The sequence below is a fragment of the Corythoichthys intestinalis genome, chromosome 21 (genome assembly GCF_030265065.1).
Source record: "Corythoichthys intestinalis isolate RoL2023-P3 chromosome 21, ASM3026506v1, whole genome shotgun sequence".
NCBI classification, from domain to species: Eukaryota; Metazoa; Chordata; class Actinopteri; order Syngnathiformes; family Syngnathidae; genus Corythoichthys; species Corythoichthys intestinalis.
Genome location: NC_080415.1, coordinates 3,757,141 through 3,783,295, shown reverse-complemented (window position 1 = coordinate 3,783,295; position 26,155 = coordinate 3,757,141). Strand labels below are relative to the sequence as shown.

Below are 26,155 nucleotides of genomic sequence, written 5' to 3'. Positions count from 1 at the left end.
TCTAGTGTATTTGTTGAGCTTCCAGTAAATGATACTGTAGCCATTTAACTGTTCCGCCCAAATGCATGATGGGAAGTCCAACCATGACTGTGCGTAGTGGTACCAACTGATATATCTTCTCTGCGTTGGGAAATAACATAGGATGTTAAGAAAAAGATCAATTACTACCTATCTTCCCGACATTACTTCCCACGATATTTCTAATCGTAAGGAGAGGGATTGTAAGGCTTTAGCAAATTAAAAAAAGGCTCCAAAGGCTGCCAAAATTCACTCTACTCATTTTACGCTGCCTTTTAGCTGTATTTATAGGTTAAACGGCGCCATTACAGATTGAACGCGACAATGCGTGAGTGGGTCGTGCAGCGCATGCATTAATTGCGTTAAATATTTTAACGTGATAAATTTTTTAAAAAATTACTGCCGTAAACGGTATAAATTTGATAACCCTACCTTAAGCCTAAACTAAAGACTCTGGATGAGTGTCACATATTATGTCTGTAACGTTAAATACAATTAGAAAACGATTTAATTAAAAAAAAATTTTTTTTTTAAAAGGCATGTCCGATATTTTTTCGCCGATTACGATACTTTGAAAATGACTTGATCGGACCCGATCGATCGGGATGGATCGGGACACCTCTACCTGAAAGTACCCTAAAATTAACAATGAAGTGACCATACTACGCCCCAAAATCAACAGGATGTAACATGGAAAAGCACTAAAATGAACACGCAGTGTCCACAAATTAACAGGGCGCTTCGCTTAGTTGAAAAATGCCCTACAATCAACAGGAAGTCACCAAAATACACAGTATGTAACCCATAAATCCCAGGAAGTTAGCAGAAATGAACTGGAAGTGACCCCAAATCAGCAGGAAGTGACCCAGAAAGGCCCCAGAATTAACAGGACTTGACCCCAAATCAAAACGGCGTGAGCTAAAAGTACCTTACAACTAACTTGAGGTAAACTCTGCTTGCCATTGACAAGAATAGGCGTCCAATACGTTGAAACTGGGTGGACTGGCTTTGAATGCTCATCTTTCAGTGCCACTGACAACAACATATGTCCAGTTTCAAATGAGAAAAAAAACCCAAACAATATCAACTGGCAGTGACCTAGAAAAGCCCCAAAATGTACAGGATGTGTACATGTCGATGATCGTGAGACTTGCTGCTTTATATTTACTGTTAAAAGTTAGCCGAAGGAGAGGGCAACGCCGGTGCAGAATCTGGGTTAACAGCAAAATTCGACAACACCGCCTTCTAAAATGTCACTTTCAGGCAGTGTTGTTAATCTTACTGAAAAAAAGTAATTAATTATAGTTACAAATTACTTCTCCCAAAAAGTAATTGCGTTAGTAACTCAATTACCTGAATGTAAGAGTAATTAGTTACTTGGCAAAGTAATTGGTGATAGTTACTTTTTTTTCCTCAAAAAAAAAAAAAAAAAAAAAAAAAAAACAATTTGTGGAGGTTTTTGGTACAATTGGCCCGAGCCCAATTCTTTACCCTAATTTACCCTTTACCCTGAATCAACTGTTAAAAGTTGTTAAAATTGCTCCCGTTATTGCATTAGTTCCCTTCTCTCTACTTTCGACATATGAAAGTTTAAAAACTGTTTCATGATTTAAAGATAGATTCAAGTCAAGATTTTGCCGATTTAGAAATATTTTAGATAAAAAGTTCCCTAGGTTCGCTAGGAAGGTTCTCTACAACAGAGCCGTCCTAAAAAGCTTACTGCTTTAAGATGGCGGCTGTCTACTAACGCATTTAGTGCCATGTCTGTCATTTTGCATCTAGTTATATCTATATACAGTACATGTGATATCTACCATGTCTACCATATCTACCATAACATGCGGGCGTAGTTTGTCGGCTATCGGCTACAACATGTATTATTGGAGCTACCTAGCATCGCGTTTGCTCGGCGTCACAACTTTCTTGCCTCCTCCCCGCTCCTGCTCTGCTCTGTGTCTTGGTGAGTCCGTCTCCCTCAGACTTTTCAACCAATATAGTAACGCATAGTAACGCATGCCTTTCCGTCCTCAGTAACGGTAACGGCGTTGCCAAGATGAGAAAAGTAATTAATTAGATTACCCACTACTGAAAAAAATAACGCCGTTAGTAACGCCGTTATATTGTAACGCCGTTATTAAATTGATCCTCTAGTTTTAAGACAAGTAATTCTTAAAAGATACATCTTTGTATGAGTTATAATAATTTGACATTAAATCCCTCTTAATGTTTTCGTTTTAATAAAATTTGTAAAATTATTTTAACTGATTGTTCGCCATGGTTGTTGACGTCGCAGTGCTGTGACGTCACAAATCCCGCTGCCAGACTTCAGCGTGTCATTCATTAGCAACATCTCGTCAGTTCGTCCCTTCCAATTTGAACCAGAGCGGAAAAGTGAAGACCAGGACAGCACTGTCAGTCGTTCACAAGACGAGCAGCAAAGGCGAAATGCAGAGCAAGAAATACCTGATGAGGCAAGAGTTGGGCTAAACTTCTGGTGTACTTGCGGCAAGTGCATCTCGATGACAACGGAGCGAGAGAGCGTATGTTGTCGAGAACTCAGGTTTTTGTCAGCAGATCTTCAAGGTGAGTTATTGCGTCATCAAACTCATTCCAATATAATTGTGTAGATTGTTAGCATCCAGAGCTGTCGTATGCTTTACATACAGTACAGGCCAAAACACATTGGCATTCGTGCCTTTTTATTTTCTTGACCATTGACATTATAAACTCTCACTGAAGGCAATAAAACCATGAATGTGTGGCGAGCTAGGGAAGGATGCGGAGTATCAGCTAATCCGCGTTGTTTTATTGACATTTAGGCTGCAAGAAATAGCAATGTCTGTCTGGCATGCGACCCGCGGAAGGTAACAGTTATTTCCAGCTGTTCCCTTCACAAAGTACCCCCCCCCCCACCACACAACGTGCCAACATAATTTCCGCCGGCGAATTCTGTTCTAACTTGCTACAAATGCACACGTGTGTATTGTGTACTTAGAAAAAAGGTGAAATAACTAAAAACGTGTGATATTCTAGTATCTTCAAAGTAGCCACCCTTTTCTCTGATTACTGTTTGGCACTCTTGCCATTCTCGCGATGAGCTTTCAGAGGGAGTCCCCTAAAATGGATTTTGACTTCAAATGTATGCCATTCCGGCGATGAGAATTTATTGCATTATCAATGGGTTTGGGACATTTGTGTTGCATTGAATGAATTGCATTGGACGTGCTTTGATCAGTTTGAGTGGCAGTCACTCACTCATCACTCATATTAGCTGAATACTGAACACACACTGCCTGATGAACTGACAGTAGAGGTGAATTATTAGCTTCCTCTGTGACTAGCGGTACGCCCAAAGGTTCGCCTCCCGCTGTAGCGACAGGAGCGGCTTGGGTGCTTAAGAGGGCGGCCAGAGTGTCTCGTCCGTCTCGCTTCATTGCGCGCCGTTCACTCGATATCCGAGCAGGCTGAGGCTTCTTGTGTGGGAAAATAGTTGGAACAGCATTTGGTTTTAGTCTGCGCTTATATCTAGCCGCTCCGGTGAGATCTTTCATTAGTTGTCATCTACTAAAATCCTCAAACGCGGTAGGAGAAAAATGGCGACAACAAAGCCTTGGTTGTTTGGGAAGATTTGCTTGTCTACAGGCATTTTCCCAAACCTTTCTCCTCCTCTTGTCAACAGGAAATTTGTGGAGACTCGCATCACTCTCCTTGTTTCCATTTGACTCGAAATTGCATCCATAAGCAGCACATCGTGGCATTTTACTTCGCGAGTTAAGCCAGTAATACACAGTTGTTGTACACACGCTACACGATTGGAAAAATATCATCTACGTCATCACCCCCGCGCCCGCAGAACATGGCGCCAACTATCGGTCAAAATATGCACTAAATATTATAAAATATTTCCATTGATTTAACATTTTATGTGTTTCTAACGACATATTTTAATACAAGAGAACAATTGTGATTTATTAGAGCCTACATGTCTTTAAAATCGAGGATCACTTTAACAACACTGCTTTCAGGTGTCATCAATCAATATGGCATGTTGTGTAAGGAGCCCCCCGGGCTTAATCTGTACGGCTACCAAAGAAAACGTGCAATAGTTACCTTTTAAAACCCCTTTGTTCGCCGAGGGCAAAACGTGCAGGTGCTTGTTCGGTCGGTCCTTCGGCGTTTGGAGTCCCCGCCAAACATAGGTGACTACTGTTTCCGGGTCATTGCTAAACTATGGGTACAGATTAGTAAACTGTGGGTACAGATTAGTAATCTGTGGGTACAGATTAGTGAACTGTGGGTACAGATTACTAAACTGTACCCACAGATTAGTAAACTGTGGGTACAGATTAGTAAACTTTACCCACAGATTACTAAATTGTGGGTACAGATTAGCTATGATTTTTTTTCTACCCTGGCACTCGGGGGCTCCGTATAAGAGATTATTAACAAGTTTGTATTTACTGTGTATTTTAATATAATTTGAGTTATGTTCAAATATTGAAACATAAATTTGCTAATTAAATCCAGACATTTATTCTAGGAGTTTTCAAACTGTTTCTTTACTAGTTTTTGAAAACAAAGGTTTGAATGGAATGGTGTATCACCTGAAAGAATACATATGAAAGTAAGTATCAGTCAATACAGATGTATTTTGTTTTGATCATTTAGCCTATCAATTAGTTAGGTTCAAATTCGTGAGAAATGTAACGCTGACCCCCATTCACCCAATCTGTTTGGTCCTATTAATGTCCCGTCTCAAGCAAAAAGTGTACATGGGTACAGCAGGTTATGCTGTTATATGGTCCCTACCAATGTTGACACCAAACCTACGGCCTTTACTGGAAGTGACCGAAAATTTAAGGGGGTAAACCCAAAGCATTCCGCTACACACAATTTCTCCCTAAATTGCATTTTCTACTTTCCATAATAAATCTACTTTTTTATGATATTACCTACCTTGTTATTTTGCATATCCTTGTTTGCCCCACTCTTGAGGAGAACAATAGCGGCCTCGGCGTTATTGACGGCGGCGGCCCAGTGCAGCGCCGATTTACCTGAGACAGAGTATGAACAAACAGCATTGTCAACAGGAAGACCACTTTTCTTGTGGGTAGCCAAAAAAGGCCAATTCATTTCCAATGACAAAAAAAAAACAACAACAGAAAGTGATTGGAAAAGAACAGGAAGTGAGGCCCAAATGCCCAAAAAACAATAGGATGTAACCAAAAATCCACAGGGAGTGAACCAGAATGCCCCAAAATAAATAGGACAGGAATTAAAATCAACAGGAAGGGACCCCATAATCGCTCCAAAGCTAACAGGAAGTGAGTGACCCATAAATGCCCTTAAATCAACAGGAAGTGACCTTAAAAAACACCAGAAAGGGACCAAAAAGAAGATACCCAAAATGACTCAAGTTCAATAGGAAGTGACTGAAAATCAACAGGAAGCAATCAGAATATCGACCGGAAGTGACAGAAAATCTACAGGAAGTGACCTATCACCCAGAAATGCCCAAAAATCAACAGGAAATTATCCAGGATGTCCAGGAAGCGACCCTGGGATGCCCCCACATTTGCAGGAAGTGACACAAAATAAACAGGAAGTGACCTCGAAGTTCCCCAAAATGAATACGAAGTGACAGAAAATCTACAGGAAGTGACACAGAAATGCACTCAAAATAACAGTAAATGATAAAAATGACCTGAAGGCCTGGAGGTGGGGCTCAAAGGCAAGTGTCTGGTGGCTGGGCCTGTCCCCATGGGGCCCGGCCGAGCACAGCCCGAAAAGGCAACGTGGGTATCCCTTCCCATGGGCTCACCACCTGTGGGATGGGCCAAAGGGTTCGGGTGTGTAGGGAGTTGGGCGCCAGCCAAAGAAGGGGGCCTTGGCGGTCTGACCCCCAGCTGCAGAAGCTAACTCTTGGGACATGGAATGTCATCTCTCTGGCAGGGATTGAGCCCGAGCTGGTGTGTGAGGCAGAGAAGTGCTAGACTAGAAATAGTCGGACTCTCTTCCACACGCAGCTTGAGTTCTGGTACCAATCTTCTCGAGAGGGGTTGGACTCTCTTCCACTCTGGAGTTGCCCACAGTGAGAGGCGCCGAGCAGGTGTGGGCATACTTATTGCCCCCTGGCTTGGTGCCTGTACGTTGGGGTTTACCCCAGTAGATGAGAGGGTAGCCTCCCTCCGCCTTCAGGTGGGGGGACGGGTTCTGACTGTTGTTTGCGCTTATGCACCAAACAGCAGCTCAGAGTACCCACCCTTTTTGGAGTCCCTGGAGGGTGTGCTGCAGCGCACCCTGTGGGGACTCCCTCGTTCTCCTGGGGGACTTCAACGCTCACATGGGCAATGACAGTGAGACCTGGAGGGGCGTGATTGGGAGGAACGGCTCCCCCGATCATAACCCGAGTGGCGTTCAGTTATTGGCCTTCTTTGCTTGCCACGGTTTGTCCATTAAGAACACCATGTTCAAACATAAGGGTGTCCATATGTGCACTTGGCACCAGGACACCCTAGGCCGCAGTTCGATGATCGACTTTGTAATTGTGTCATCGGACTTGCGGCTGCATGTTTTGGACACTCGGGTGAAGAGAGGGGCGGAGCTGTCAACTGATCACCACCTGGTGGTGTGTTGGCTCCAATGGCGGGGGAAGATGCTGGCCAGACCTGGCAGGCCCAAACGTATCGTGAGGGTCTGCTGGGAACGTCTAGCAGAATCCCATCAGAAAGGGTTTCAACACCCAACTCGGCAGAACTTCTCTCATGTCCCGGGGGAGATGGGGGACATTGAGTCCGAGTTGGCCATGTTCCGCACCTCCATTGTTGAGGCGGCCAATCGGAGCTGTGGCGGTGGTTGGTGCCTGTCGTGGTGGCAATCCCCGAAGCTGCTGGTGTACACCAGCGGTAAGGAATGCCGTCAAACTGAAGAAGGAGGCCTATCGGGGCTTTTTGGCCTGTGGGACTCCAGAGGCAGCTGACAGGTACCGGTTGGCCAAGCGGACTGCAGCTTCGGCGGTTGCCGAGGCAAAAACTCAAGACATGGGAGGAGTTCGGCGAGGCTATGGAAAACGACTTCCGGATGGCTTAGAGGAAATTCTGGTCCAGCATCCGGTGTCTGAGAAGCAAAAAAAAAGCAGTGCATCATTAACACTATGTATAGTGAAGATGGGGTACTGCTGACCTTGACTCGGGACGTCGTGAGTCGGTCGGGAGAATATTTCGAAGCCCTCCTCAATTCCACCGACACGCCTTCCTTTGAGGAAGCAGAGTCTGGGGACTCCGAGGTGGGCTGTCCGATTGCTGGGGTTGAAGTCACTAAGGTGGTTGGAAAGCTCCTCGGTGGCAAGGCCCCGTGGGTCGATGAGATCCGTCCGGAGTTCCTAAAGTCTCTGGATGTTTGAGGGGCTGTCGTGGCTGACACGGTTCTACAACATCCAGTGGACATCGGGGACAGTGCCTCTGGATTGGCAGACTGGGTGATGGTCCCCCTTTTTAAGGGGGACCGGAGGGTGTGTTCCTATTATAGAGGGATCACACTCCTCAGCCTCCCCGCTAAAGTCTATTCATGGGTGCTGTAGAGGAGAGTCCATCGGAAGTCTAATCTCAGATTCAGGAGGAGCAGTGTGGTTTTTGTCCCGGCCGTGGAACAGTGGACCAGCTCTACACCCTCGGCAGGGTCCTCGAGGGTGCATGGGAGTTCGCCCAACCAGTCTACATGTGTTTTGTGGATATGGAGAAGGCGTTCGACCGTGTGCCTCGGGGTGTCCTGTGGGGGGTGCTCTGGGAGTACGGAGTACCGAGCCCCTTGGTAAGGGCTGTTCGGTCCCTATACGACCGGTGTCAGAGTTTGGTCTGCATTGCCGGCAGTAAGTCGAATTCGTTCCCAGTGAGGGTTGTTCATAATTTTCATTGACAGAATTTCTACACGCAGCCTAAGTGTTGAGGGGGTCCGGTTTGGTGACCTCAGGATTGAATCTCTGCTTTTTGCAGATGATGTGGTGCTGTTGGCTTCATCAAGCCGTGACCTCCAACTCTCACTGGAGCGGTTCACAGCCGAGTGTGAAGCGGTTGGGATGAAGATCAGCACCTCCAAATCCGAGACCATGGTCCTCAGTCGGAAAAGGGTGGAGTGCCCTCTCCAGGTCGGGGATGAGATCCTGCCCCAAGTGGAGGAGTTCAAGTATCTTGGGGTTTTGTTCACAAGTGAGGGTAGGAGGAAGCGGGAGATCGACAGGCGGATCGGTGCAGCGTCTGCAGTAATGCAGACCAGTCCGTAGTGGTGAAGAAGGAGCTGAGCCGAAAGGCAAAGCTCTCCATTTACCAGTCGATCTTAGGGATGTCATCCGGGAGGGACTCGGTGTCGAGCCGCTACTCCTCCGTGTTGAGAGGAGCCAGCTGAGGTGGCTCGGGCATCTGGTTCGAATGCCTCCTGGCCGCCTCCCCGAAGAGGTGTTCCGGGCATGTCCCACTGGTGGGAGGCCCCGGGGATGACCCAGGACACGCTGGAGAGACTATGTCTCTCGGCTGGCCTGGGAACGCCTTCGGATCCTGCCAGCGAAGCTGTGGCTGGGGAGAGAGGAGTCTGGGCTTCGCTGTTAAAGCTGCTGCCCCCGTGACAAGATCCCGGAGCTAACGGTTGGATGGATGGATAAAAATGAATAGGAAGAACCCAAAATTCCCGAAATGGCATCTTCCAGGTTTTTAAAAAATGTTTTACTGGTACCGAAATCATCCACGGCGTTGACGTCAGCGTGGCAGTTGATAAGCTCATCCACCGTCCCTTCCACCGCTAGCCTGGCGGCCAAGATGAGCGGCGTTGTGCCGTCGTGCATGCGGGCGTCCAAGTCCGTGGCGCGGTTCCTGATCAGAATCTAAGCAAATCAAACAAGTTGCAACTTTAACCTGACCTTAACTGAAATTACTGCTCTTTCACGACTCACGAGTGCTGTCAACGGCAGACAATGAAATCATTTAGGCTAAGACATTTAGTTTTGGTCAGCTATTGTTAGGTTTGGAGCATTTTCAGGTCACAACTTGTTGATATTTAGTGACTGCCTGTTGATTTTGCGTAATTTCTGTCCATTTTGGGGCACTTCCTTTTCAATTTCGGTCAATTCCTGTTGATTTAGAATCACGCGCTGTTGATTTTAGGCATTATTGGGTCAGTTTCTGTTCATTTTGGGGCATTTACAGGTCACTTCCTACTAATTTTCAGGCATTTCAAGTCACTTGTTGATTTTGGGACATTTCTGGGTCCCTGTTTTGAGTTTTCGGATATTTTGGGTCATATTCTTTTTTTTCTTTTTTTTTTTTATTTCCCGTCAATTCCTTTTGATTTTAAGTCACTTCATATGATTTTAAGACATTTTTGGGTAATTTCCTGTTTATTTTTGTAGCATTTCTGTGTCACTTCCTATTGATTTTGGGGCCTTTATTGCAGGTCACTTTCTGTTGATTTTCACATGACTTCCTATTGATTTTGGGGCATTTTGTTTATTTTCGGTTGATTTTTTTTTTTGTCACTTTCTCTTGATTATATTTCCTTCCTGTTGAACTTTCAACAAACTTTAAAATCTTTTAAATGAAACGTGTGTGTCTCGTATGTAGACCAGCTTAGTCTTGCTTCTCCCCTGTCTTCCACTCGCTTTGCTTCTGTTACCTTCAGGGAATAACAGAAATGCATATACGGACGTCACAGACGGTCCACGTATTGAGACATAAAAGTTGACCTTCATCAGAAAGATCACCCAAAGAGTGAACATAGCAGTGATTAGGCTATACTGTACATATCGGCCTGATATATCGGTTGACTTTCTTGAGAAAGATCTTCACCCAAACATTTAACATCCTATCCTATAATATCGGCGATATACCAGCCGATGGGAAAATATATCGGGCCGATATATCTTCTGTATATATATGAAGGGTCTGACCTGGAAGACCCCCTGGGCGTCGGCGGCCACAGCTGCGTGCAGCGGGGTCCTGCCGGCGTTGTCGCGTGCGTTGGCGTCGGCGCCGGCCTCCAGCAGGCTCTTGGCGGCATCGGAGCGGGCGTAGCGGGCGGCCAGGTGCAGCGCCGTCTCGCCGCTGCGCTCCGTCCGCTCGTGGAGGCTTGCGCCCCGGTAGATGAAGTCGTCCACCGCCGAGGCGTCCTCCTCGCCACCGGCCGCCGTCTCTAGACCGCCGCCGCTGCACGACGCGATCATCAGTGGTGTCAAGCCGTCTGATGAGGCCGACCGCAAATGGTTAGTAATAGGGTACGTCAGGGGTGTCGAACGTACAGCCGTCGTTCTGCTCGACGGGCACCTTGTAGCTAATTCATACTGTACATACAGAATCACGTGCTTCTACGTAATTTGACATCGGCACCATTAAAGCAGAAAATTGTAATTTGTGTGATCGAGTGCGTGCGCTAACCTTAGCCTAACTCACAACAATGATATTTTCTTCAATTTAAGTTAAAATACAGTGAAAATCTGCAATTTGGTGGTAAAACTGGGTACGACGAGCCGTCATTTTAGGTTTCGAAATGCAGCCTTCTTAGTGACCGGGTGAAGTTAATGGTATTATTTTTTTGTCGCGCTATTGACTAAAATGGATTTCTTGTGGCTGGGGTTCGTTTCCCGTCGGGTAAAGCCAACGAATTTGGGCAGAACCTCAATCGACCGGATGGAGGACAGAAAAAAATCCAACAGGATCCTCGTTGAAAAGCACACACGAGTCGAATGTGTTTATATCTCGCCTGGACAACAAGCGATTGCCTCGTCAATTCACGACGGTGGCGGTAGAAATTGCAATTTCCTTTTTTCTTTTGAAAGGATGGACTAAACGTGTACACCGTGTGCACAGTGAAACCGGTGGTTCTTCAGAGGACAAGTTAACGAACCGTTTGAACCAAGGGCGTAGGTTCGGTCTCAACATTGGGAAGGACAATAGAACAGCATAAACTGCATGGACACTTTTTGCTGGGGACGGATGGGACATTAATAAAACCCAACAAATTGGGTGAACAGGGTGTCAGGGCTACATTTCTCACAAATATGAACCTAATTGATTGATAGACTAAATGTTCAATGCAAAAAAATTCTATATTGACTTATACTGTACTAAATTTCATGTGTATTGGCTGAGGTGATACACCGTTCGATTCAAACCTTTGTATTTCAAAAACTACTCAAACATTTTGAAAACTTCCACAATAAATGTCTGGATTTTATTTGCAAATTTAGATTGAAATCTTTGAATGTAACTTATATTAATATGCACAATAAATACAGACTTGTTCATAATCTCCTAACTATCCAGGAATGCAAAATATAAACATTTGACGTGAGAGCATACGACAGGAGAAAAAAATTCTTAAATGGCATTATTATGTGAATTAGAATCATATTTTGAGACGATTCGACTATATACAACAATTTGGAAAAGCGCAGATGACGAGAAATTAGTCTTTTAATCTGCCGGTTAGCCACGTCTACCATTATAGGGCTTTTGCGTCCCCAACAGGTGGATGACGTCAGCGGTAGACTGGGCTCATCGGTTTTACTATTCAGCCCTTTGAGCGGGAATTATTCAGAACAAGGAAAACGCGACAAAGAGAGCCGCAAAATGTCATTGTTTCAGTCTCTCTACTCCAATATTTTTACAGGATATTCTTTTTATCCAAGTATTTTTCCCCAATAGCTATATAAATGGCTTGAGAAGGACCAGTCAGCCCGTCGAGGGGGAACTATTCACAACGAGGAAAACGCGACGAAGAGTGCTGCAAAATGTCATTGTTGTCTGTCTCTTTACTTCAATATTTTTACAGGATATTCTTTTTATCCAAGTATTTCCCCCAATTGCTAAATAAATGGCACGGTCATGACAAATTACATTCTTGTGCTAAATGGAATATGAAATAATACAAATGCATTTATTCAGGACGACATGGCAAAATTACTCCATAATGGTCAAAACTGTCGACTTCAACTTTACTCCCGAACGATATTTTATGACACCTAAATCGGACATATGTCATTTCCCTTCCCCGGCTTCGGAGAATGTCAACAAACCAAAAGGCGTGACAGCTAGCCGACATGCTAACGCGAACCGAGTGATGTTTCAAAGTCTTCCAAGCGGAAAATCACACATAACTAGCCTGGATTATTTGACATGACGACTAGGTTGTCGATTGTCTTCGTGGATGGGCAAACCGCCCGGTGGAGAGCAATTTACAGTTCATTCCCCGGAGGAGGGTGGTTGCAGTTGTTGTGCAGCTAACGAGCTGCTAATGTGCATGAGGAGAGCTTTTTACATGCCTATCAATGATCAAACGTAAGTAGTCGTTTATTTAAAGAAAGTTTGTAGTGTTTACTTAGTAATAGCTGTATTAATATTTGACATAATACTAAACAAGATGTTTACTCATTTCCTTGTAAGTCATATGGTCCCGCAGCAGTAGTCGGGCTTGTTTTGGCCAATATCCACGGTGAATGGGAACCTTTTGAAACTCCAAAAAGGCGAATACGCCTCTCCCTCATACAGAATGATTTTTCTGCAGCCGTTTGGCTGGCGTGATGCGAAAAATAAACGTGTTAATCCGCAAAATCAGCTGAATCCTTCGTCACAACAGTACGCTATATAATAGTGATGCACGATAATACATTTTTCAACCGATACCGATAACCGATAATTTCCTCCTCATTCCAACCGATAACCGATAATGTCAAGCCGATAATTCTACAAAAAGATTTATGTAAAATTTTAAAGTATACACAAAAGAAAATATTACTGTGCAAAAATATCATTTATTTCTCTTTTTTTCAACATAAAATATAAACAAGTATTCAATTCCAGCATCTAAATAATGACAGATTGTCTGACATTGTGTAATGGTAAACTTTTTACAATTACAATTACTTACAGAGTAAATACCTAAGTTCCACAAAAATGCCTTTAAAAGTAAGCCATTCCTAACATATATAACATCAATACACTACAAAACACACCTCCTTAAAACTAGTCAGTTTTAAGTGTAAATCTATTGGAAATAAGTGAAATTATCTGCCAGCGCTTCAAGTGTATTTCTCTCAGATTTCTTGGAAGAAAAATTGCTAGCTGAAAATAATCTTAACAGCCTTATTTTAAGCAATACATTATTATACTTAATCCTAAAAAAACTTGGAAGAAGGAAAGATTTTGAATAATATTTGTGGCTACAGAATATTGTCGTTATTTCATTACAACAGGAATGTGCATATAAAAATTGATAAGTGTTAAGTGCCAATAAGTTTTGATTATCTACTGTGACTGTAATTGAGCAGACAAATAAGTTAAATTAATTTGAAAAGTGATTGCTAATTTTATATGCTTTGTTGCACACTGTGAAAATGATTAACTCAAAAGAGCGAGATGTTATGTACCCATTCTGCAGCGCTTTGTTTACATTTGCGGCACACACAACATTTGCTTTACAGCAGCTAAACTGATACACGGCAGTACTATTTGGACGGAGATGGCGCTCGCATCCCAGTGCGTGTTGTTTTGTGCCTGAGTTTTGTTGAGCCGAAAATAAAGGCAGCGTTACAAAGTCATCTGACCGCTCGTCATTTTACAGACTGAATGCATTATTGACTGGGTGACTTTGTTTTCTCCATGTTTAAATTTTCATCTAACCACTGTGCCGTCATGATAAGCTTGCTTACTGGACATCACTTTTCCAAATTTCCGTGGTGAAAATGTGATTGGCATGTTTTTCATGAAGAATCGTGGTCGTATAAATTGCATTATTTTTTTATCCAGGGCTTTGGCTCACGGGTCATTTCGGTAAAAATAAAATAATGTCTTGTCTCGTCGGCGGCAGCTTACGTTTGTAGTGGATAATCTGCCCGCACCGGCCGGTTCGCCGCGGTGTATTTGGGGCCTGGCTCTGCTCGCACGCCGTGGGGGAACGCTCGAGAAACCGGGGTGTTCGCCGGAGATCCCGAAGCCGGGGGACCGGACTCGGCCCGCCACGCCAACGGCAAGGCGGCGGCGGCCTGCTAGACCGGCCAGAGCGGCGCGCTCCGTCGGAAGACGGCTACATGCCGACTATCGGTCTCCAGTCGTGTCGGTTTTTAGCCTTAGATACGAGTTTACTACCCGCCTTGGGCTGCATTCCCAAACAACCCGACTCTGTATCGTCACAAGCTCCGTAGTTTAACTTAGTTTGTGTTTACAATAGCTTTAGCATTCCCGCTAGCAGCAGCCTTGTATTCGTTCCAAAAATCTTTGTGATGCAGTTTTAAATGGATGGTGGGTTAGTGGTTTTGAATGAGAACGCTTTCTTTCTGCCTCGTGGAACTTCTGAAGTACATGTTTTGCAGATAGCGAGAGCGTCGTTTTTTTAGTAACAGCCGCCATAATATTCAACTACTTCTTGTCATGTAACTCCGCCTCCTCAACTCCTCCTCAAATTGCTTCAAATTCCTGGGGGTAACAGTGACTGAGGACCTGTCCTGGGGGGACCACATCTCCACAGCGGTGGGCAAGGCACAACAACGCCTCTATTACCTGAGGAAGCTGAAGAGCACTAACATCCCCAGACCACTGATGGTGAACTTTTACAACTGTGCCATCAGCAGTGTTCTGACATACGGATTTTTAGTGTGGTTTTCCAGCTGCACTAAGGCAGACCAGCAGGCGCTCCAGCGCGTGGTGAAAGCTGCCGGGAGAATCATAGGTATGACTCTCCCTGAGATCAGCACCATCTACTCCACTCGCTGTTTGAGAAGAGTGCACAACATCCTGCGAGACCAGCACCATCCTGCTCACAACCTTTTCCACCTGCTGCCCTCAGGGAGAAGGTACAGGTCCATACAGGCCAGGACATCACGACTGTCCAACAGTCTGTACCCACAGGCTGTGAGGCTACTGAACTCTGCCCCTCTCCCCTCTCTGCCCCCCTCTTACGGACAATAATCCACATCCACCAACAACAATAACTCTGAGCTGGTTTGCATTGTTGCAGTATGTCACTATCCACTATTTCCTCCTCCCTGACACTTACCCGTTGGTTGACAACCAGTAGGCTGTACTTGATTATACTTGATTAACTTATCTGGGTTTTGCACTGATTTTTGCCTGTTTTCAACTGGTATATTTTTGCTCTGCACTTTAGCACTGCCACGACCTCATGCTGCTGTTGAATCTTTGCTGTACATATGTCCAAAACTGTGTCAATGCTTACACTTGGTACTGATGGGTATTTATTTTATGGGTTTGCACTTTGCACTTTACCAACTTAGCTGTATGAGCTGGATGGATGCTCCAAACAAAGTTTCGTTGTGCTTTTTTGTAACAATGACAATAAATATTCTGAATCTGAATCTGAATCCTCCCTCAGGGGCTTCAGAGAGGGGAGGGGTTGAGGAGGCGGCGTGCTGAATTTTCTGGTTGCGCACATTTGGAGGCTAAATCAAGTATATAATTATCGGATTGCATTATCGGTTGAATTTTTTTATTATCTGGATTATCTGTGTGACGTCATAATTGCCATTATCGGCCGATAATTATCGGTGACCGATGTTATCGTGTATCTTTACTATATAGTGAAGAGGACGCCTTCTACCGTACACGTCACAGCGCCCTCCTCCTCAATGCAAGACCGAAGCCGGAAGTCACTCATTTTCATGGCGCGGGATTAAAAAAACTAAATAAATATAGCCATCGCTTCCACACACATCCAAGCGGTCCATATCATTCAGGAGCATAAAATACCGCGTGTATTATGAAATAAACATGCTTTTTCGTATCACATGCACTTTAAGACCACTCAAAATTGTCTGTCTAAATAAATAAATTAAACTAAAAAAAACCTCTTAGTCAGAGTATATAAAAAATAAACAGAACTGGAAGGCTTCCTTCATGTAAAATAGTACTGCTTAAAAATGAAAACTTTTTATGATTAACGTATCAGGAAAAAAAATTCCGCATAGGCTGCAAATAAAAATATTTTGAAGTCAATAATGTAGAAAATAAACAAATTGTAAATAAATGCAAGTTATTAGCCAATCAAATGTGCGATTGAGGGGAAAAAAATGGACTGGCACATTCAGCAAGTGTGTGTAAGTCTGAATAAGAAAATAATTAACTTAATATAATGGTAGGGTCACTTCTATCCTTACAAAATATGGGAAGACAATCTAAATGACCGATATAATTGAACTCATTATATAATTCAAATAAGGTTACTTAAAAGTTGGTGGGGACAAATTGAAAAAACCTATGCCTTTGGTTTAACAGCTGTTCTATTATTATTTTTGTATCTTGTTGAATTTCAACAGGTGCTGTTAAAATTCATTTGATGATTTCACTATTTCAGTTTTGCTGAATTGTGAAACTAGTTTTGATTTAAAATCGAACAACAATAGATTGAGCACTCTAAATGACAAAAATCTGACCAGTCAGACAAAACACCCACACACACCCACACACACACACACGCGCACCCCCACGCACACACACACAAAAGATATAAAAATAATTGAAACAGGTGATTGAAATGACAAAATAAGGTGTATTATATAAGAGATCATTTTCAAGGTATATTTTCCTATTTCCTCGATTTGATATACATAATTTATTTGTAGATTGTTGTTTGTGAACTGTCTTGTTATTTTGAGTAAATTGTTTTCAATAAATTTTTGTCTCTGGTACCTTTTTGGTATCTGATTTTATCTGTGCTTGTGTCAGTTTTGCTTTTACTGTTTTATTCTTAGTCTTTTGCATTTTATTTATTATTTTCTTTTTTTGCCAATGTGCACTTTGAGATTTGTTTTTCAAATGTAAAGTGCGTTACAAATAAAATGCATTATTATTATTATTATGTTTTTTACTATAGCGCTCACCAAACCTAGAACTCGTCCAAGCGGCTAAAGGGTCGGTGTAACTATCGTTTCGCTAATACTTGCCAATATGACGATTTTGAAGCCCAGAACATGGCTGTAATGACACTCTCATTCATCGACAAGCAGGATGGAGTCGTACGTTTTGTTTCGTGGTGGCAAACGTGTAACCCTGCAAGAAGATGTAGGGCCAAAATGGTTAGACAAGTGTGCAGCTATTTCGTTAGATGCTAAGCCATCTGTTTCATTTTCAATATTAAATCGGCATAGCCCATCCAAAGTCATTGTACGAAGACGTGAAATACCCACGCTAAATATTAGCACCAGGGAGCGACAAAACCATGCTGCAGCTGCATAATTTTAATTGATAAGAAGATGAACAACATTGTCTTCTGGGTCATGGCTCATTGTAAGAGCGAAATTGGTGGAAAATAAATATTGGGCGTTTTTTTTTTTTTCGACTTCAGTTCAGTTAACTGATAATGGAAAAATGGATTAAGGCTCATTTTCCCTGATTGACTTATCAGTTTTTACCAGTTCGGTAGACAGGAGTCATTTCTCGTTTTTTGTTAACCCACCTAAAAAAAAAAAAAAAAAAAAAAAATGGAAATGGCTTATTTTCTCTTTTTTTGTTTTCCAAAATAGAAGGAAAAATGAAAGGTACACGGACCATGAAGCCCCTTTCAGACTTATATCCGGCTAAATTCCCTTGTATAGTGACGCAGGATTTACCCTTGTCATGGCTTTCAGACATGGGAGATGTAATGGGACACTATAGACCCCACTCACACGACGTCACAAGCACGCCTCCACGCCATATTGTCCGTCAGCTCATCGTGTTTACACATTACCGCTACGTAAATTCCTCCTATTATGGTGTGTTACTGCTCAGTAACATTAATAATCAAAATTGTGAAGGCGTGTGTGGCGGTTGGTTGCAGTGACAGAGAAGATAGACGGAGAGACTTGAAGTTCTACCGTATTCCGAGAGACCCGGAGAGGAGAGCGAGATGGACTGCTGCAATTCGACGAGAAAACTGGGCACCAAACGATCACCACAGATTATGTAGTAGTCATTTTATATCTGGTAAGATGCATTTAATATATATTAAGAGGGTTTTGGGCTGACAACCACAATTAAGATCATTGCGAGGCTAATCGCCGACAACATACAGTTTCAAATTCAAGATGCTTATTTCTTCCACCATCATTATTTTTTGAATAATATTTAGCTGGTACCAAGTGAAAGAAGCTGGCCTCGTCTACGGATCATCGGTTAAACAGGTGTGTCCAAACCTTTTGCAAAGGGGGCCAGATTTGGTGTGGTAGAAATGCGGGGGGCTACCTTGGCTGATTTACATAGAACAATATATTTAAACAAATGTTAGCAAGCCCTTCTGTGTGTCACATTTGCTTTATTATTATTATTTTTTAAATTCATAATTGCAACAATCTCGTCTTTGTGGTGTTCTCTTTCGACACTCGGGCTCTTGCGAAATACTGCTGCTGTGAAATTAAACTAGCTTCAAGTTGCTATAATTTCTCACTGCGTATCTTCCCTGTAATGTTGTACATGTCAGCGTGTCTTGTTTGGTAATATCGCGTCACATCGAACTCTTTGAAAACAGCGACTGTCTCTTTGCAAATGAGGCAGACACAGTTGTTGCGTGTTTTATTGAACAAATAGTCCAATATCCACCTATCCTTGAAGCGTCGGCCATTGCAGTCAACTTTTTTTTTATTGATTGTCGCCATTTTAGAAAATTGGAAGTAAAGGGTCACACGGGGTAATGTTGCTTAGAGTGCTGCTCTTAAAGTTTTTCAAACTTTCGTGAGAATAGGCTGAGTTTCTGTGGACAAGATAGTTGTAGATATCAGGGTAGCAGATGTCAGGCAGAGACGGCGAAGACAGCGGGTCGAAAAATATTGATTTAGGCATCAAATATGGATCTGGCGAATGGATAGACTGAAGCTTTTCCACATGACGCCTTTTATGCAGCGCATCCAATGAGTTTACAGCGTCTGAAAGCACCGGGGCTTCCATGAATTGCACTATAAATTGCACGACAAATTGAAACCATTGAGAATACGGATAAACAATGACGGACAATATGGTGGCCGGATACTGCAACACGTCATTGTGTGACGTTGGTGAGTGGGGTCTATACGGTTTTACAAAATTTGACCAAAACAGACATGGGAGATGTACTGGGACACTACACCGTTTTACCAAAATTTGACCAAAACATCACCATACATTTTAAATGGAAATTCATTCATTTTCAATGTGGAAATAAAATAACTGCATCAACATGAAAACACCTAATAAAGCCTCTAAATATGGAAGAAGTTATTCCAGAATGCCCTGGACATTCGGCGACTCGGTGCTCACTGTGCAGGATTTCATAACCCCGACATGACATCATTTTTGCCCGGCATCGGCAACAAAATAAACCTTGCATTTCCAAAGATGGACTGATGGACTGGACTAGCTCTTCCAGTAAAAATTCAATTTCGTTATGTTTCCAATTTAATTTTGCTATCTTTCCAGTTTGCCATGTTAATAATTACAATGCTTGTTTATTGCTTTTCGTCTTACTGCTCAAAAAGAGGAAATGACGATCAGCCCGCCATGATATTTACGTCATCAGCCTTCACGCTGTGACCCGGGTATTTCCCACATGCTGCGTACCGGACATGTTACTTGAACACGACCCGATTAATGTCCGTGTCATATTTGTGTCAGTCGACCTGGGAATTTGTGTTCAGACATAAGGCCTACCCATTGAAATCCCGGGATTTAACTGGAGTTCAGCATATGTCTAAAAGGGGCTTCGAGCTCCCTCTGCCTAATTGCAGAGGGGCTGCAGCAGGGGTCTCCAAAGCGGTCCTCAAAGGGGTTCTGGTATTTGTTCCAACCCATAGAGCGCAGACAGTTGAACCAATGAGGTTTCTGCTAAAACAAGCAGCACCTGACTGCATTCAACTGATTAGACTTGTCATCAGATTGGCGCAAAGGTGTTGTCTTGTTTTGTTGGAATGAAATCCTGCACCCACTGTGGCCCTATGTGAAATAGTTCGGAGACCACTTGTCTGCTCATTTTTAGGGTTACATTCTGTCGAATTTATCATTACCTGTGAATTTTGGACTGTTTCCTCTTAATTTAAGGGCATTACTTCCAGTTTATTGGTCACTTCCTGTTGATTTTAGGGCTTTTACAGGTCACTTCTGCTTTTGTTTTTTGGACATTTCCTGCACATTTCAGGGCATTCTGGGGTCACCTCTGCTATCTTTTGAGGCTTTATTAGGTATGTTCATGTTGAAAATGTTTTTTTTTTTTCACATTGAAAATGAATGGATCCCCATTTAAAATGTATGGTGATGTTTTGGTCAAATTTTAGTGAAACTTTAGAGTATTGGCAAAATATTTTTTTCTCCTTAATTGAAAAAAACTGACGGGAAAAAATAGGAATTTGATACTGTATGTACGACGAAGGCGGTCGACAGCATGGAAAGATGCAAAAATGACTCACCGGGCCCACGCGCGTCCACGTCCCCAGCCTCCGTGTCACCCCCACCAGGGATGCGCAGGTCGGCCGCGTCCAGGTGCTGCCGCGTCCACTGCCGGCGATCACCGTCCGGCACCTCAAACTGAGAGGGGAAGAAACGTCCGGTTCCGAAATGAACACGTCCAAAAGAAGAGCGTTCCGGCGCATTTCTTACGCTGTTGTTGCCCAATGTGATGTCGGGGAGAGCATCCGTCAGCAAATTGTCCGTGGAGTTCTTTGATGGCCTAAGACCCGGCAGGGAAGCAAAATGGCTCTGACACCTACTCAACTAAAGGTCAGCCGATAGAGGACTTATTTCTAGATGGGCCGATATAAAAGTATTCACTGTTTGGGTTAAGAACGTTAACCGATATACAGGTGACTACCTGTATACGAGTTCCGTTCCTATGCTGACGAGAAATCCTAAATTTCCACGAAAGTCGGAATTAACCCTTTTAATCAACGCTAGGTAACTTTTCAACTTTTTTAGAATATTTTCATACATTTTCGATGATATGTCGACTGAAAACGGGTTGGATGTTCATATCTTGAGGGGATCTGTACGGCTTTCACCGGCAACTGAAGAGCTTTCCGGATTTTGGTGTAATTTTGCGAATATAAACTTTGGACGAGTTCGTCAAAACAACCATGACATTGTCAACATGTAATTGCAAGTATAATTTGCGTTTTTTTAGTTTTTTTGCACTCTGTTAAATGTCCCTTCCCAAACCCGGAAGTGTGACGTAAATTCCTCGACGCAACAGAAGACTAGTACCCACAGCTTGCATAGCAGCAACAACTATCAGTTATATTTCCGCCAAAGGTAACCGTTCAGGATTGCTCTTTCGTGACGGTACCGTTGGCAAAGGCTCCCAGGAAAGATGATCTACAATTAATCCCTACATGTTTGAACTTGAGGCGTCAGATGACGACGATTTACTTGACACAGCAGATGTCGTCATGACGCCAATTGACAGCTCGGCATTCCACGAACGGGAGAGTGAGTGGTAAGCCTAAGTCCAGCATCGTGATTTTTCTATTTGAGAGAATGCGATTACATGGTTGTATATATTTTCCATGCTCTCCACATAGCTAAAACTGGATATTAGGTTATGGGACAGCTCCTACCGATCTAAATATGGTAAAGCTAGTCCAAATGTGGCTAAATAAATCATATGTTATTGATTTGTCAAAATAAATGACAAAACGATTTTATTTTGCAGGTGTTGCTGTAAACCTTCTAGTAATTACCTTTCCAAGAGTATGCCTGTGTCGTCAGGAGGTCCCAGACGTGAGAGCCAAACTTGAGGAGGCTGAAGCACTGACAGGGGCATGAATTACATTAAAAAAAATAAAACCATAAATTGTAAACAACATTAACATATTTTGTTGACTTTTTAATGTATTCTTTTGATAAATTATATATTGTAATTATGTTACATTGTGAAACAATATTTAATAAGCCCCAATAATAAGTGATACCAGATTTATGTTGAATCAGCATCAGCTTTTGCTGTCAAATTGTGACACAACTTAGAAAGCTAAGTTATACAAAGCAAACAATGGCACACATCAAAGAACATATATTTAGTAAGCAACACAAAGTTAGGATTGCAACGGACTAGCACAACATTGAGAAATGATAATGCAAAAGACTGAGAAGTAGTTTAGAGTGGGAAATATGTATTTACTCTTTTCTGTAGCATTAAGTGTTCTCTATACAAAGACAAACCATTATTATTAAAATAAGAAGGTAACTAGATTTTTCTTTTAAAATGTGTACTGCATATAGGACTAGTTTATGATTTCATGTCATCAAAATTTGCTACATTTATTTCTCCAAAGTCATCGTCATCTGATGGTTCAGACGGAAGAAATTCAGCATCTGGCAGGCCTCATAGGATCTCTTCAGTCGTCATCGCTGGACTTGCATCACTTGTGTTATCATATGATTTGACCCAATCTGTTGATTTTGGGAAACTGGGTGGCGACTGACTTGCAACGCTTTTTTCATCGTGTTGAGGGTTTCCGCCGCTTAATTTTTTATGTGTGGCTTCCTGGAAAAAAAAAAAAATCACAGCAGCATGAAAATATTGGATGAATCTTCATTTTAATTTAATAATTTTTAATAATTTCTTGGTGATCAAATAATAAAGTAGCATCTATTTGATGCTATTGTTCCCTCTTCAAGTAGGCAGACCTTGATGTTGATGCCGTAATACAATAGTCATTGTTTTATTGAGATTTGGTACATCAGGGCCTGGCAGGTGGATTGTTTTATATATAGGCTTTATATTTACCCTGTGACAGGCCAAAAAACAACGAGCCAAGGACCTATTTGGTGCTGGGGACATTTGAATTTACATAATACCTATTGATATAGTAATACAATCACATGAGTAGATGACCTGTCAGCAAACCTATCTACTTATGACAGGCCAACAGCAACAACAACAAAAATGTCACACTTCAACAAACAGGCAGTAGGAGTCCCCCTCGTTTATTAAGAAAAGCCAGTAATAGTCTACTTACGTCTTTGTAAAACCAAGGTTGCATTGTTGTGGATTTTCAAAGCTGTCGTCGCTGAAATGATGAAAACAATGAGCCGATTGGGGACCTGTATGCATGCTCACAAAAACGGTCCAAACCTTTGCAGGAGAAGTTTTTTTGAACCCCTCATAGAGTCTCGAGTCTTCCTCTGAGGAATTCACCGCTACACATTGAGATGGCATGACAAATCTCGCGAGTAAAAGAAAATGTTTGTAATATATGGCGAGGATAGCGTGGTGCTATATTTCCGTGTTCAGAGTGGTGGCGAGGCCCCCTGGAAGTTACGTCATCAGATAGCAGTCGGCAGGGCGGCGCGTCCCTTGTTGCTATGGTGTTACTATGGCCATAACTCAAAAACTACGCGGTCAATTATTATCATTATTATTTTTTTTTTATGTGACTTTTTGAGACAGCGAATGATGCATTGAATACAATTCAACCGAGTAAAACACTCAAGAACGAAATCCGGAAAGCTCTTCAGTTGCCCTTTAACTTTGAGGGGGGTGGCAGGAACCCTGCCACACACAAAAAAACCTACAAATCTGCTGACTGCTTGACGGCATACTTCACTTCCCCCTTTCCCCATTTGTCATAAAGACTGAAGTCGATGCGAACGCTTTCGTGCGAATTCTGCAAAGATGGCAGAGCAACAAAAGACACAAAAAGTTTTGTCCAAGGAGACAAAAGAAAAAGGGAAGCTACCAGGATACAAGGACACTCCAAAATAACCATTGGCCTTACCTCACCCTCCCCAACACACACAAACACACCCTAGTTCGGTTGGGGGAGGGGGTGGGCAGGCCAATGTTGGCGGGGACATTACGATTCATTCTTCACACAGCCGCTGGAAAGAGAACTGTTCTTTAATCCATCAAAAAAAAATAATGCTCGCCCGCAAATGTTTTTTTTTTTTTTTTTTTTTTTAAATATACTCTATATGTAAATATACAGTGAGGAAAATAGGTATTTCAACACACTGCGATTTTGAAATTTCTCCTACTTAGAAAGGATGGGCGGGTTTGAAATTTTCATGGTAGGTGCTTGTCCACTGTGAGAGAGAATCTAAAATTAAAAAATCCTGAAATCACAGTGTATGATTTTTTTTAAACAATTAATTTTTGTTATACTTCTGCAAATAAGTATTTGAACACCTGAGAAAATCATTGTTAATATTTGGTACAGTTTAATATTTGGTACAGTAGCATGTCATTAAAATTAAGAGGTCAAACGTTAACTGTAACTTTTCACCATATTTGCACAGACTGCATGGGGCATTTTGCACCACTGCTCCACAAAGATTTTCACTAGATCAATTAGGTATTTAGGCCCCTCCAGAACCTTTTTTTATGAAGCCACTCCTTGGTTATTCTGGCTGTCTGCTTCGTGCCGTTGTCGTGTTGGAAGACCCAGTCAAGACACATTTTCAATGCTCTAACTGAGGGAAGGAGGTTATTCCCCAAAATCTGACAATAAATACCCTAAAAATGCCCTGGTCATCCTCTCCTTAATACAGTGCAGGCGTCTAGTCCCATACGTAGGAAAACGCCCCCAAAGCATGATGTTACCACTCCCATGCTTCAGAGTACAGATGGTGTTCTTGGGATGTACTCATCATTCTTCTCCCTCCAAACACTATGAGTGGAATCAAGACCAAAACGTTCTATTTCATCTCATATGACCACATGACTTTCTCTCATGACTCCTCTGGATCATCCAAATATTCATTGGCAAACTTAAAACGGGCCTGGACATGTGTTGGTTTAAGCTGGGGAACCTTCCGTACCATGCTTGATTTTAAACCATGACCTCTTAGTGCATTACCAACAGTAACCTTGGAAATGGTGGTCCCAGCAACTTTCTGGTCATTGACCAGCTTCTCCTGTGTATTTTTTGGCTGATTCCTCACCATTCTTAGGATCATTGAGACCCTACGAGTTAATCTTGCATGGAGCCCCAGTCCGAGGGAGATTAACAGTTATGTTTAGCCATTTTCTAATAATTGCTCCAACAATGGATCTTATATCACCAAGCTGCTTGCCCATTGCCCCATAACCTATTCCACCCTTGTAGAGGACTACAATTCTGTCTGTGGTGTCTTTGGACAGCTCTTTGGTCTTAGGACTATGTTAGGAATTGGAGTCTTCCTGATTGTATGGGGTGGACAGATGTTAATATGCAGCGAACCGCCTCAAACAGGTGCACTCCACTTATTTGTTAGACTTTTTAAAGGCGGCTAACAGGTTTTGAGGCTCACATTTCTAGCTAATAGAGAGGTGTTCAAATACTTATTTGCAGCAGTATAAAACATAAATTGTTAAAAAATCATATAGTGTGATGGATTCTGCATTTTTCCCCCTTAGATTATCTCTCACAGTGGACAAGCACCTACCATTGAAATTTCAAACCCGTATATCAAGTTGGAGAACTTGCAAAATCGCAGGGTGTTCAAATACTTATTTTACTCACTGTACAGTATTATATATTATATTAGAGCTGTCCTGACTACGTAATCGATGACAAAAATGCGTCGATGAGCACAACATCTTGTCTACAGTGAAAGGCGAGTTAAAAAAAAACAAACAAACATAGTTTAACGTTGACAAAGAGTTTAGCTTTGTCAGGTTTGCGATTCTTTATTTATGGAACTTGTGGAAGCAATACGGTTCCTGTCTCCCGCAGCCAGCACAACAACTAACAGCAACAACAGGAAAACGTCTTGCTCTGTCGCACCTCCCTCACTCACCTCAGCCACGCGGTGCATTTAGGAACGTATGCAAATACAGCTGTTACATTATAACCCGATTCTTTACAATATATATACTGTATATGTGTGGAAAGCAGAGAATGGCAGAAACTCGGGATGAAAGCGGGGAAAGCCCAAAAAGCAGACCAAAGTGGCTGAAGCATGGTTATTTTCATAAAACGAAGGAGGGTATCACTGTCGTGTAGAGCTTGGGCGGCAGCACGTCAACCATGAATGAACACCTGAAGTGCCCTCACCAAGGTATAATTTTGGAAGACGACAGGAGACAACAAGCTGGCCGATCGTAAGTCCGTATGACAACGTTTTTTATTGAAGTTGCCATTTATGTGCATCGTACGACGGAGTATTAGGGGCTAATGTAGCTGAATAAGCGGCTACAGTGGAGCAAATAAGTATTTAGTCAA

The 26,155-nt window shown here is 42.6% G+C and overlaps 1 protein-coding gene across 1 annotated transcript in view; it reads right to left on the bottom strand.

Annotated features, from left to right (window-relative positions):
* Positions 1 to 26,155, bottom strand: part of LOC130909886 (neurogenic locus notch homolog protein 1-like) — a 51,314-nt gene that overhangs the window by 7,602 nt on the left and 17,557 nt on the right. Inside the window, exons 3-7 of the mRNA XM_057826817.1 lie at positions 20,613 to 20,682; positions 20,423 to 20,540; positions 9,953 to 10,242; positions 8,743 to 8,890; positions 4,975 to 5,072 (exon numbers count right to left, since the gene is read on the bottom strand). Of these exons, the coding sequence (XP_057682800.1) occupies positions 4,975 to 5,072; positions 8,743 to 8,890; positions 9,953 to 10,242; positions 20,423 to 20,540; positions 20,613 to 20,682 (724 nt within the window). The remainder of the gene's footprint in view (positions 1 to 4,974; positions 5,073 to 8,742; positions 8,891 to 9,952; positions 10,243 to 20,422; positions 20,541 to 20,612; positions 20,683 to 26,155) is intronic.